The following is a 13,170-nucleotide window of genomic DNA, read 5'->3' as shown; positions in this document are numbered from 1 at the left end:
TGTATTCCGGGTCCGCGTGGTGCCTGGGGGCTAACACGTGGCCCAAGAGGGGGCGCTCGCGTCCCCTTGGGAGGGAACCACTCCCTCCTTCGTCAGGTGCTGCTGACGCTGCCCAAGGGCCTGAACACCCTGGGCCAGATGCTCCGTGGGCCGCGGAGAGTCCCCGTGGCTCCACCTGCGGCTGGAGACGTTGGTTCCTGAGTCGCCGCTGCCCGCTCCCGGGCTCTCCTGGGATGCGGAGCCTCGTGAAGAGGCCCTCTGGAGGCCGCCCAGCCCCTGCCTCGTCCCGCTCCCACCGGGACTCCTGACCTGAATCCGGTGCAGATGAGGGGTCAGCTTCGCACAGCACCCACAGTGTGGGCTCCCGTCTTTTCTCTGCCCCTGACCCCTGACCCCTGACCCCTGACTCCCCCAGAACTTCACGGGGCAGGGGGAGCCTGACTCCACTCGCTGTGACACGCGGGAGCAGCTGCTGTCAAAGGGCTGCCCGACGGATGACATCATGGACCCCAGGAGCCACGCCACGACCCAGGAGGACCAGGTGGGGGGCCAGAAGCAGCTGTCCCCGCAGAAAGTGACGCTCTACCTGAGACCAGGTAGGCTTGGCCTCGGCTGGGGGTGAGCCAGCCCCTGATGACCGTGTATCTGTGTGTCCAGGTCAGACAGCCAGGTGGGCTGGGCGAGGCCCTGGGACTGCTGGGGACCAGTCTGAGTTCTTCTCTCTGCCCCGGGGAGGATGCCCGCAAGCACCCCGTCCGCGGCTGGCGCCCAGTCTCTCTTTCCGCCCTGAGTTCTGTGTCCTTTTTAAAAGGGAGAACAAGCCATCTGGAAAGCACTCATTTGTCCCACTCTCAGAAGGCCAGGTACTCTTGGCAAAGTAAAGGCTCTGACAAGTCCTGCAGCCAAGGAACCCCAATAAACATTTAAATCAGTGTTGCCCACCTGACTTGACCACGGACCCAGGTTCAGGACATAGCTCCCTGTTAGCGCTCCGAGAAACGCCCTTCAGGAAGGCGGCGGGGTGGAGCAGCAAGGGAGTGTGGCGGACGGGCCTGGGCAGGGCTGGGGCGGCCACACGTGGGAGCTGATGCTGGAAGGTGGGCCAGGCAGAGGGGACTCGATTGAGAGCTCGATTCCTCACGTCTTTGTCCAGCACCAGCTGTGTGCTAGGCACCGTCCTGGGAGCTGGGGACACAGGCTATTCGTATTGACAGATAGACAGGTAATTACAGGTACAGGTGGTGATTAAGACGACGAAGAGCTAAAGCCAGCAGGATGTGATTGAGGAAGGGGGATATCCCCAGGATGGCCAGGGAGCCCTTTCTGGGACGGGACGGATTTGCTTGCTGGCTGGTGGTAGAGAAGGCCTTGCCAGGGAGATTGAGGGAGATCCAGGTGGATCTGAATTTCAACAATGCCAGATAAACAACGAACACTTTTCAGTATCTCTGTACCCAAAGAGTCTTCTATTTGGGAATGTGCTCTTTATCTGAAATTCGAATCCGAGTAGGCGCCCTGCATCTTACCCGCAGGCCTCAGAGAGTGGGGAAGTCATGAAGGTCCTGAAGCCTGCAGCGGGCACCAGTGCCCCCGAGCCCCGCTAGATGAGGTGGCGTGCCTTCACTCTCCCGCGATTCTCAAATCCCGCAGGTCAGGCGGCTGCATTCAACGTGACCTTCCAGCGGGCCAAGGGCTACCCCATCGACCTGTACTACCTGATGGACCTCTCCTACTCCATGCTCGACGACCTCATCAACGTCAAGAAGCTGGGGGGCGACCTGCTCCGGGCCCTCAACGAGATCACCGAGTCCGGCCGCATCGGTGAGCTGCCCGCTCCCTCCTCGCCTGAGCCCCGGCCAGCCTGCTGCCTGCACGCCCCCCAGGCCCCCGCCCTGGGCACCTCTGCGCCCCTGCGTCCCGAGGGCAGGGCACCAGGGCTCCAGACCTAGTGTCCCTGGGTGCAACCCCCCAAGTGCCACCTTGCTTCCTCCCCCCCCCACCCGGCATGAGGTGGGGAAGCCGGGGCTCACGGTCCTCCCGACCCCTAGGCTTCGGCTCCTTCGTGGACAAGACGGTGCTCCCCTTCGTCAACACGCACCCCGAGAAGCTGCGGAACCCGTGCCCCAACAAGGAGAAGGAGTGCCAGGCCCCGTTCGCCTTTAGGCACGTGCTGAAACTCACAGACAACTCCAACCAGTTCCAGACAGTGGTCGGGAAGCAGCTGATCTCGGGAAACCTGGACGCCCCCGAGGGCGGGCTGGACGCCATGATGCAGGTCGCCGCGTGCCCGGTGAGGCCCCTGCCTGCCCTGATTTCTCCAGACCTGGGGGCCTCCGTCACGACACCCACAGATTCCACTATTAGCTTGCGACCCTGTGCAAATCTTTTGAAGCCTAAATGCAAGGAAATGATCCTGTCAAGCAAGACCCCTGAGCCACCTAACCCTGGCGGGTCCTGCAGTAGAATCACCCCCACTTCCAGTGCCCCTCAAGGAACAGAGGGTGTCCTGGCCAGGCTCCCCGACAGTTATGTGGCTTTAGTGTCAGTGCCGGCCGTCACCTGCCCCCTGCTGACCCCTCGCCACGTGGTCCTGTCCGCCGCTGTATTGTGATGGGTTGCAACACATCAACCCGTGTATAGCCGCGCAGTCCTGCCACCTTCACAGACTGGACCCCAGTCCCCCAGCCTCTCTGGTCCCTGGGTGCACCATCCTGCATTGCAGACACACATTTTCATTTCTGTGTGAGGTCACGGTTCATGACGCACGTGTGCCCTAGCTCTGTCACCCCCTCATCACGGTGTCCGTGGGTTCCTCCCTCTGTGTTTGCAGTGCTTTTCCCTGAGATAAACATTTCTAAGTATTTTTTCTTCTTTGGGAGTATCCCCTTAGGAGGTGGTCCCAGGTCTGAGCTGATTGGGCCACCGAGTATGCAAATGTAAACATGCATTCCTGTCCCTTCGGTGTCCCACACATTCACCTGGGCATCTGGGAGGTTGTCGCCCCACAGACACTTCTCGGGCTCCCCTGGGTGCTGGGTCCTGTCTCTGGTCCTCCTGCTCCCCAGAAAACCCAGGAGTGGGGAGCACACAGCCCTGAGGCCGACACGGCAAGCTCTGCCTTGGCTCCTCCAGTCTGTGGGTCCCCGCTGGGGAAGCTGAGGCAGGTCACCCTGCCCTCTCCTTGTCAGGAGGAAATCGGCTGGCGCAACGTCACCAGGCTGCTGGTGTTTGCCACGGATGATGGCTTCCACTTTGCGGGAGACGGGAAGTTGGGCGCCATCCTGACTCCCAACGATGGCCGCTGCCACCTGGAGGACAACATGTACAAAAGCAGCAACGAATTCGTGAGTGCGGTGTCTTGGGCGGGGGGAGTGGGGAGGTAGGCTCACTCCCAGCCCGGGGTCCAGAGGGGTGGGGAGGGGCCCTCGCTCTGGGGGAAGCACTTTAATGGCACCAAGAAGTCAGAATTCTCTGGTTGGGCTGCTGTGAAATGATGCTTGGCACCCTGGCATCGTAAACCCCAGGCACTGCAGAGGACTTTAGAGATGTGACCCTTGGGGTCCTCCACCTGCAGCCTGCAGACTCGAGGTGGGTGTTGGTGGCAGCTCTCAGGGGCCCACTGACTGGGACAGGACAGATGTGACATCTGAGGCTCCGGTGAGCCTCTGCCTGAAATTGCGCACGTCATGCGGTTGTGAAAATAGGTGCCACTGTGCTGGGGGCAGCGTCTGGGATGCCGCCCCCAGGAGAAGTCAGAGGCGCCTCCCCAGCGCCCCACAGTATGGACACCGCAAAATGCTGTTCACTCTTCTCCACTTTGAGTGTCTGGGAGCGGTTACTTGCCACTGGATTTCTTTTTTAGTGCATTGATCAGGAAGCACTTCGCAGCTTTTAATATTTTCTTGAGTGTATTTCAATAGTCAGTTTCCCTCCTAATCCCATTATCTTACGCGGTTGCGAACATCGTTGGGAGCGGGCCCATCACAGCACGAGGCAGGCGCCCTGGGCCGTCACTTCTACCGACAGGAGCAGACAGGCAACCTGGATGGCTTGTCCCCAGCCCTTGGGAGCCATCTGACCGGGGGTTCCCTCTCTAGGATTACCCGTCGGTGGGCCAGCTGGCGCACAAACTGGCAGAAAGCAACATCCAGCCCATCTTTGCTGTGACCAAGAGAATGGTGAAAACGTACGAGGTAAGCGGGCTTGAGCAATCTAGCAGGACAAGGCGTCGCAACTGAATGGTGACAAAATCCAGGGTGACCACAGCCCGAGTTCTGCTTCCGTGCTGGGTGCGTGGGCTGTGGCCACGCGGGCGGCCCGAGTTTCGGGGAGTGAGCGCTGCTGCTGAGGGGCTGAGGCCTCGTTAGGCCACATGACGCTGACAAGTCCTTGCACTTCAGTCATTGTGGTTTTGCCTCAACGAAACCCTTTGGGTCTGCAGACCCCATCCGTCATGTCAGGGAAAGTTCCTTGTTTTGTGTCCACATACGTTTGCACATCAACACTGTTCACACAGTATAAGGTGTACACAGGAGGGTTCTGGAACCCCCAGAGCACAGCTCAGTGTCGCGAGGAAAACACCCCCATAACCAGCAGGCGCCCGGGCCCCCCAGCAGCTGTGACAGCACTTCCTTCCCGGCTCAGGAGACCTGGGTCTGTCCTGACTTTTCTGAATTGCTGTTCTTACTAAATTTTTCTCTGGCATGGAATTCTCGTGGGGAATTTTCTTTTGTCTTAGAGCGTTTTTCATCCCTCCTCCCTTCTCCCAGTCACTGTGGGGCTGTTTTGCTTGCTGTGCTTTCATCTGCCGGGCTCAGCGTGGTGGCCTCTGGCTGCGATGGGCTGGGAGCGCCTCCTGGCCCCTCTCCTTCCCTGAGTCCCGGTCCCCTTCCTGCTGAGGCCCGTGGCCTGCTGTGCCTGTGTGGGGCGTTTGCCAGTGGGGCCAGCCGCGCCTGCCATCAGCGTTCCCGGACCCCAGACTGGGGACAGGTTGCAGGGGATGCCGAGGGAGGAGGGGCAGGTGTCCGGAAGATCCCCGGGGGCTGGCAGTGGGAGCTGGCCCAGCCACAAGGACAGCAGGGCTGGTGGCTGGGTGCCGCTGAGAGAGCACCTGCCCACATGAGCGGCCTGAGCGCCGGCAAGTCAGGGCCTCGCAGCCGCCGTGTCCCCAACCGTGTTACGGGACGTAACATCTCCTCGTCGCCAGGAGGTGGCGGGTCCCAGTAATTTGCTATTAGGAGCAGGAGTCGTGTCCCAGAAGGCAGTGTGCTGATGGGGTAGAAGCTGGAGACGGGAGACTCGGACCCCAGACCCTGCTCCCCGACAGCAAGGACAAGGCCCTGGGCAGGTCACAGGCCTTTCTGAGCCTTAGCTTCCTGACCCCATTCCCGGGGCTCCTAGGGAGGGGGGTCGAGGAGGCCCGCGTCTGTATGGGCAGCTTACGCTGGACCCTCCTCGGTACGTGTTTCTGCACCGAATGGAGAGCAGGTGGCCAGGAGGGCTCTCCGAGCCCTGGCGGGGTCCCGAGGCTGAGGAGGAGGGGAGAGGGGGGCAGAGGCCGGAGGTGGGGTGGCCAGGCCGTGTGTCCTCGTGAGCTTTGTGGAGGAGACTGGACTCCACCCTGGGGCGTCACAGCAGGGCTTTGTGGCAGGGACGTGACCCACCCTTGGTTCTGCAAGATAAAGTGATGGTGCAATTTCCCGTGAAAGATGGGCTAAGCTAAGGGTGGCAGGGGACACAGATGTTCCCTGGAGGCTGCCCCAGGCTTGTCTGCATGACCCCGGGCTCCGGCCTGCCCACCCCAGAGGTGCCGCTGGACCAGCCGGCCCCGCCTGCCAGAGCCAATTGTCACAATGTTGTTTAACACAGCCATTATGAAAGTTAAATTATGTCAACTCACACGCTCAGAACACATCGCTTCCTGATTTTACGCCACATTTCATGATTACCTGTGCCCTTGGGTTGTTTGCACCTATCGCATCTGCGTGATGGGGTGGCATCTTTTTTTTTTAATAGACATTTATTTATTTATTTAATTTATTTGGCTGCGGCAGATCTTGAGGCATGTGGGATCTTTCGTTGCAGCGTGGGCTCTCTAGTTGTGGCGTGCGGGCTTAGTTGCCCCGTGGCATGTGGAATCTTAGTTCCCCGACCAGTGAGTGAACCCGTGTCCCCTGCATCGGAAGGCGGATTCTTAACCACTGGACCACCGGGGAAGCCGCCGGGGTGGCATCTGACCACGGCGAGGCACGTCTTCCCAGCTCTGCCGTCAGTGCTGGGACATCAACCAGGGCGGAGTACTTCTCCCGAGGAAATCGGCAAACGCTGCAATTCAGGGTGTTTTTCTTCCTGAGAGCCAGTGGTTAAACGTTTGCCTGCACAACACTTGACCACGTGCTGTCTTAACTAAATACAGTAAGAAATTGGGTGCAGGGTTGTCTGAGCCATCTCACAAGCAGGAAGGAAACCCTCTGGGGTGTTATTACAAAACTGGGTGGATGCTGAGGTGTCCTGGTACCAGGGTTCTGGCCACGCCCACCTGTCTTCTTCCCTGACAGAAGCTCACGGAGATCATCCCCAAGTCTGCAGTCGGGGAGCTGTCAGACGATTCCAGCAACGTAGTCCAGCTTATTAAGAAAGCCTACAACGTAAGTGCCCCCTGGGTAGTCAGCCAAGATGCCACCCAGCTGTAGGCCAACAGGAGGATGGTCTGGAGAGGAGAGCCCGTGCGTTCTGTGGGCCATCCTCGGGCACTTCCCCAGGGCAGCTGTCCTCCTCGTTGATGGTGTGGTAGGTGCCACCCCAGGCCCTCCATGCCTTCCCTGGGACACGAGCATCAGGCCCTCTTCCAGCCAAAGGGCCTGCTGGCCTCGCGAGCACAGCTCGCTGGGAGCACCCAGTAAGCACTGATGACACTGCATTGAGTCAGAGCCCCACTGAGGCAGCTCTGTTTGCTGCTCGTACCCTCTTGGAGCCCTAGGCACCCCCCACCCCGAGCAGGCCCTCCCAAACTCCAGATGCTGCCCATGGGGGGCTCTGTCTTTGCACCAATGATGCCACCTTCAGCGAGTGGCTCATTTACCTCTCTGTGTCTCTCTATCTCTGTTTCTTGGCTCATTCACCTCTCTGTGTCTCTCTATCTCTGTTTCTCTGTCTCTCTTCCTGTCTGACGGTCTGTCTCGCTCTCTCTCGTTCACTTAGACAGTTTTTCCAGCTCCCACCCTGTGCCAGGCACTGGGGTTTCAGTGGTGGGTGGACGGTCGAGCTCCCGTTCTTGCAGGGCTATGACCTGTCTTCCACTGGCCTGTGTTGGGGGGCGTGGCATGGGTAACCCTGCCACCAGCGGCATGGGGTGCAGGACCCGGCACCCATGGAGCTCTCAGTGGACACACGGGTGGAGGGAGGGGGATGAGAGGCGTGGCAGCCGTCGGCTGGGAAGGGGCGGGAAGGGCCGGGGACAGCAGGGTGAGCCTGATGGCGATGCTCTTTGCCCACAGAAACTGTCCTCCAGAGTCTTTCTGGATCACAACACCCTCCCTGACACCCTGAAAGTCACCTACGACTCCTTCTGCAGTAACGGGGTATCGAAGGTGGACCAGCCCAGAGGGGACTGTGACGGCGTCCAGATCAACGTGCCGGTGAGGCTCCCTCCCGGCCTGTGGAAGGGGCTCCCCCAGGGACAGCGAGGGAGGGTGCACCCCGGCACACGGCTTCACAGGGACCAGCAAGAGGCGGGGTCCAGTCCACCGCGGGTCCAGTTCCTTCCCTTGAAAATCCACACACACTGTTCGCGGCCTGGTGTACACCGACCGCCGCGAGGACGGCAGCGCCCCCTGGGGGCAGATGCTGGGTACAGCGCCACCCGCCTAAGAAGGGCGTTCCTTCTACACGGGGCATCTGCTTTGGTTTGATTTTCTTGATTTTTGTGTTTTTGTTTTTTGACAAAGACATTAAAGCAGGGGCCACACAAATGATTATAAACAGGCACTGAGTTATTTCCCTGGTATTTTAAATTTGTCGTGACCAGAACAATTAAACTTTTCCTTTCTCCAGCTGTGAATTAATATTCAGCAAAATACTTGCTTTTATTTCTAAACGACATCGGAATTCTTTCAACTCTGTGACTTACTAAATGTGTGTGACTTTTTAGTGAAACGTATCCCCCTCATACTGGGTGATCCATACAGGAATTTATTCAGTCTTGTGACTGATTGATTACTTCCCTGATGTTTCTGCTCTGTCTTAACGTACGGGTTGGAGATTCACTTACATTGATTTGCAGTGAGGCTTGCCGTGGACAAGCCGGTGCTCCCTGAAGCTCAGTGCTGGCTGAGCAGCAGTGTTGTGTGAGTGGCAGGGACTTTGCCCTGCCCGCTCGGTTCCCCTTGGGCATTCGGGGTCAGAATACAACCCCACATGCAGAACCTAGGACTTCCTGTGCGATTTTGGCATCTTAGCCTCCAGGCTTCAGGACAAAATACATGGAGAAAATATACATCATTTACAAAGTCACTCTAAAATTCTTTAAAAGGGATGTGAGATTAAAAGTATTCTAAAGACATCCCTGCCCAAGTCCAGGCCACCAGAGGATGGTGGGGGGGGGAGCTGGGGGAGGGGTGGGGGGCATGTTCCAGCATCTCTGACTCTGAGTTTCCAACTCTCATCCTCTCTTCCCTCATCTCCCCTCCCAAGTCCTGGAGCCACCTGGAGTGTCCATGTCCTTCCCTCCCCCCCCACCGACATGCACTCCCCCGGGGGCCCAGCAGGGGCGGTCCCCTCCGTGCTTGGGAACCCAGGACGCTGACCCTCACCCTGCTCGGCCATGCCCTTGTCCACGCTGCCCAGGGAGGAGATGGGAGCAGGGTTGTGTGCCCGGTGTCCAGTGTTCACCTGAGCCCTGCTTTCCCACTACAGATCACCTTCCAGGTGAAGGTCACAGCTACAGAGTGCATCCAGGAGCAGTCATTCGTCATCCGGGCGCTGGGCTTCACGGACACGGTGACTGTGCGGGTCCTCCCCCAGTGCAAGTGCCGGTGCCGGGACGCGAGCCGGGACCACAGCCCCTGCGGCGGCAGGGGCTCCATGGAGTGCGGGGTCTGCAGGTGAGGCCGCGGCCCCGCCCCCCGCGCAGGCGCCCCGCAGCAGAGCCGGCGCGGGAGGGCCCTGACCTCACATCCCCCTGCAGGTGCGACGCCGGCTACATGGGGAAGAACTGCGAGTGCCAGACGCAGGGCCGGAGCAGCCAGGAGCTGGAGGGAAGCTGCCGGAAGGACAACAGCTCCATCATCTGCTCGGGGCTGGGGGACTGCATCTGCGGGCAGTGCGTGTGCCACACGAGCGATGTGCCCAACAAGAAGATCTACGGCCGGTTCTGCGAGTGTGACAACGTCAACTGCGAGCGCTACGACGGCCAAGTCTGCGGGGGCGAGAGTGAGCGCGGGGGACAGACCAACCGGCGGAGCCTCAGCCGCCCCTGGGGCGGGGGCGGGGGTGGGGGCTCGGGCGGGGGCTCGGGCGGGGCTGAGTCTGCGGGGGCCCCTGTCTTCCAGAGCGAGGGCTCTGCTTCTGCGGCACCTGCAGGTGCCAGAACGGCCACGAGGGCTCGGCGTGCCAGTGCCTCAAGTCTACGAAGGGCTGCCTCAACCTGGATGGCGTCGAGTGCAGCGGCCGCGGCCGGTGCCGCTGCAACGTGTGCCAGTGCGACCCCGGCTACCAGCCACCCCTGTGCCTCGAGTGCCCGGGCTGCCCCGCGCCCTGCGCCCGCTACGCGTGAGTGTCCCGCCGCCCCGCCGGCCTCGCGCCTCCGCGGCCCGGGAGAACCGCCGTCCGGCCGGACCCGGGGCGCGGGGCGCTGGGGACGGCCCTCCCCCGACTGCCCTGCACGGCCCCGCAGCTCCGGGTGGCCCGGGCCCCGCGCCGCGCGGACACCCGGGGCCCCGCGCCCCCGCCCCTCCTGCCCGCGGTCACACCGCGCCTCGCCCGCAGCAACTGCGCCGAGTGTCTGAAGTTCGACCAGGGCCCCTTCGCCAAGAACTGCAGCGCGGCGTGCGGGGAGACGAAGCTGCTGCCCAAGCCACTGCCCGGCCGCACGTGCAAGGAGCGCGACTCCGAGGGCTGCTGGATGACCTACACCCTGTTGCAGCGCGAGGGGCGGGACAGATACGACGTGCACGTGAACGACACGCGCGGTGAGCCCGGGCGGGTGGGCTCAGGACCGGGTCCCCGCGCCGCTCAGCCTGCCCGCCGTGCGCCCTGCTCCGGGGCGGCCGGCTGACCCGCAGGGGCGCTGCCCGGAGCGCTGGCGCTGAGCGCGGCCTGGAGCGCAAGCCCCGAGAGCCGGCCGGGGGGACCATGGGGGCCGCCGGACCCACATCCGGCCCTGGCCCTGCAGGGGCCCGCGGAGCCGGAGCCGGAGCCGGCTTCCCCAGGTGCCGCTGCCCGCCCGCCGCCCGGCTCGCCGGGGACCCAGAGGCTGACTCTGTCTTCATAGGTTCCCGGGACACGGGGTGGGGACACAGGAACCGGTTCCCAGGGGCCAAGACGCCGGCGGGGCGTGTCTCAGAGGTCAGGAGGTCTCTCTGAGGAGGACACTTGCAGCTGAGACCAGGGGATGAGGGGGTGAGAGGTGCTGGGCTGGGCTCTTACTGGGCCCCTGTGAGTCTGGGGGCGGCGGCGGGGGCGGGGTGGGAGGGGTTGGGCTTATGTCTCTTCCCAGACACTCCAGGAGGCTGCCAGCCGGCTTTCAAAGGAGTGAGCTGCGCTTTCACAGGCCGGGCGCAGACCCGGGAAGGGCCACTGCCCAGTCCGGGCACTGAGCAGGGCTGGGTTGGGGTCCTGGGGGCGGCGTGGGCAGAGCCTGCCCTTGGATGCAACTCTGGGCGGGATCAGCAGGGAGGGCAACAAGTGGGGACGGAGGGTGGGTCAGTGTCGAGGAGGTAGGTTGAGTGGACAATGACGAAGCGTGTGTGGGACACGGGGACTTAGAGTAACACACTCATGGGGGGATGGGCTTGAGGGTTACATCAGCAGCATGCCGCGCCGTGTGGACATGCCAGCTCTTGGTACCGCCGCCCCTTTACTGCTCAGAGAGGCTGCGGGGATGGGGCACAGGCTGCGAGGCCGGCCTCTCGGGTGACCGCAGCAGACGCGGGACAGCAGTCCACCCCGGGGTCCTTGCACGACTGAGACCTGCTCCCAGCTCCCCCTCCCCACGACAGGACCCCCAGGAAGGCAGGTAGGGCCCAAGCCCTTTGTCTGTTACCAGGGCGGCAGAGCCCAGGCTGCTGGTGCAGACAGCTCTCCCCGGGCGTTTTAACAGGCAGGTGTGGGGTCAGGTCTGGTTTTGTGCGGCGCTGGCTAAGTTGTTCCACTTCTGTGAGGACGGGGAGGCCGCCTGGAGAGGCCAGGATGATGCGGGGGGGGGGGGGCGGGTGCCCGCAAACCCCAGTGCCCACAAGCCGGGCAAACAGGGGCTCACACTGAACATTGTGCCTTGGTCAGGGGCCGCGTGGGCGTGCTGAGGGGGAATCCAGAGCCTCCCCCTCCCCCGAAGCTCAGGAGGAGGCTGGGTGCAGCCCCTCGGGCACTGGGACCCCACCCCCCTCCCTCCCAAGGCTGCTGCCATTGGTTCCCCTGGGAGCGCCTTGACGAGGAGAGTGCCCACCCCTCAGCTCTGATCCAGCGTGGGTTGGGTTAGGTCCCGGTGATTGGGTCATTGGCTGTCCAGGTGGGAGGCCAGTGTCTGGCCCTGGTTCCTCACTGGCCACCTCGGCCCCCTTTCTTTCTCCATGAACAAAGGGCCTCTCAATTTCATTTGGAACCACAGGGCCTGGCCTTGTGCCCAGCTCTGCACCCTCCCTGGCTGGGGGCCGGGGCCGGGGCCAGGGCCGGTTTGCTCACTACCTGTCGCTGAGAGCCAGCAGCGGGACCCCGACACCGTGCAGGGACGGGGCGGGCCTGACGCCCCCACGTGTGTGCCCCCTTGCCTTAGAGTGCATGAAGGGCCCCAACGTCGCCGCCATCGTGGGGAGCACCGTGGCAGGAGTCGTGCTCGTTGGCATCCTCCTGCTGGGCATCTGGAAGGTCCTGACCCATATAAGTGACCTCAGGGAGTACAAGCGCTTCGAGAAGGAGAAGCTCAAGTCCCAGTGGAATAACGTGAGTGGCCCCGGGCCCCCGCGAAGGCGCACCTCCCACCCTCTGTGCCGAGGGCATGCCCACGGGAGTGTGAGCCTGCCTCACCCCACCCTCGCGGCTCGTCCCCAGAGCCCAGCGCCTTCCTCCCTGTGCTGACAAGTCACACTTGCTTTTCTCACCAGGATAACCCCCTTTTCAAGAGCGCCACCACGACAGTCATGAACCCTAAGTTTGCTGAGAGTTAGGGCCGCTTGCTGAAGACAGGGCCTCTTGCACCGCCCAGGTGGGAGCAGCCCACGCCACGTCCCCTCCAGCAGGCCGACCGTGACCCCGTCGCCCGGTGGACTTGGCTGACGACACTTGGCAACTTCACCACTAACTGAAAATCCACCGTTTTTCCTGCCCCTAGAATGACAGATGCGGCCAGATAATTCTAGGAACTCATCAGAAGGGCCAGCCTCCCCCTTCTGATATGAGTGACTTTTGATAGCAACTTGAAGAAGGAATTGCTCGTATCCTGTAAGGTTAGACATGTGTTGTCCTTTGTAAAAATCAGCACAGCAGTCTGATGAAAGGTGGTACAGATTTATTTATATGTGAACTTCTCAGCGTGTAAAAATTACATCCCATTGATCATGCTGCCCCCAATCACGTGTACAGAAAAAATTAATAACCCTTCCGCAGGGGCTTCCCTGGGAGCCGGGCTCTGTGCCCCACCTCCACTGCCCTTCACACACTCCGAGGGTCCGTGTAGACTTTGGGCCGCGGCTCAGGGTTCTCTTTTTCTGCTTCCTCACCTGTTGGCCGTGCAAGCCCCTCTCTGTCCCTGCCCGGCCCCACCTCCTAGGCAGCTTTCAGAAGACAGGGGGCAGCCCCAGCAAAGGGGGTCCCCCTGCAGAGCTTGAATGGGGCCGAGGCAAGATGGGAAAGCGGGCGTCTGTCACGCTCTTGGCTGTCTACACCCACTCTTGGGTAATGAGTGGAAGAGAGTTTAAATAAGTGTGTTTCTCACGGGCTGTTTCCTGGGGTGACCTG

General features: G+C 61.6%; 1 protein-coding gene across 2 annotated transcripts in view; it reads left to right on the top strand.

Moving 5' to 3' along the window:
• The window catches only part of ITGB2 (integrin subunit beta 2), a 34,562-nt gene extending 21,764 nt beyond the window's left edge, over window positions 1-12,798 (top strand). For both annotated transcript variants that reach the window (XM_057546073.1, XM_057546074.1), the window contains 13 exons: window positions 416-596; window positions 1,651-1,821; window positions 2,049-2,290; window positions 3,189-3,344; window positions 4,098-4,193; window positions 6,558-6,647; window positions 7,497-7,637; window positions 8,914-9,101; window positions 9,185-9,429; window positions 9,549-9,768; window positions 9,985-10,187; window positions 11,990-12,156; window positions 12,318-12,798. In XM_057546073.1, coding sequence (XP_057402056.1) covers window positions 416-596; window positions 1,651-1,821; window positions 2,049-2,290; window positions 3,189-3,344; window positions 4,098-4,193; window positions 6,558-6,647; window positions 7,497-7,637; window positions 8,914-9,101; window positions 9,185-9,429; window positions 9,549-9,768; window positions 9,985-10,187; window positions 11,990-12,156; window positions 12,318-12,380 — 2,163 coding nt within the window. In that variant the 3' untranslated portion in view covers window positions 12,381-12,798. The remainder of the gene's footprint in view (window positions 1-415; window positions 597-1,650; window positions 1,822-2,048; window positions 2,291-3,188; window positions 3,345-4,097; window positions 4,194-6,557; window positions 6,648-7,496; window positions 7,638-8,913; window positions 9,102-9,184; window positions 9,430-9,548; window positions 9,769-9,984; window positions 10,188-11,989; window positions 12,157-12,317) is intronic.
• Window positions 12,799-13,170: the final 372 nt, after the last annotated feature.

Source organism: Balaenoptera acutorostrata, chromosome 4 (assembly GCF_949987535.1).
Source record: "Balaenoptera acutorostrata chromosome 4, mBalAcu1.1, whole genome shotgun sequence".
NCBI classification, from domain to species: domain Eukaryota; kingdom Metazoa; phylum Chordata; class Mammalia; order Artiodactyla; family Balaenopteridae; genus Balaenoptera; species Balaenoptera acutorostrata.
This window is presented reverse-complemented; position numbering and strand designations above follow the sequence as displayed.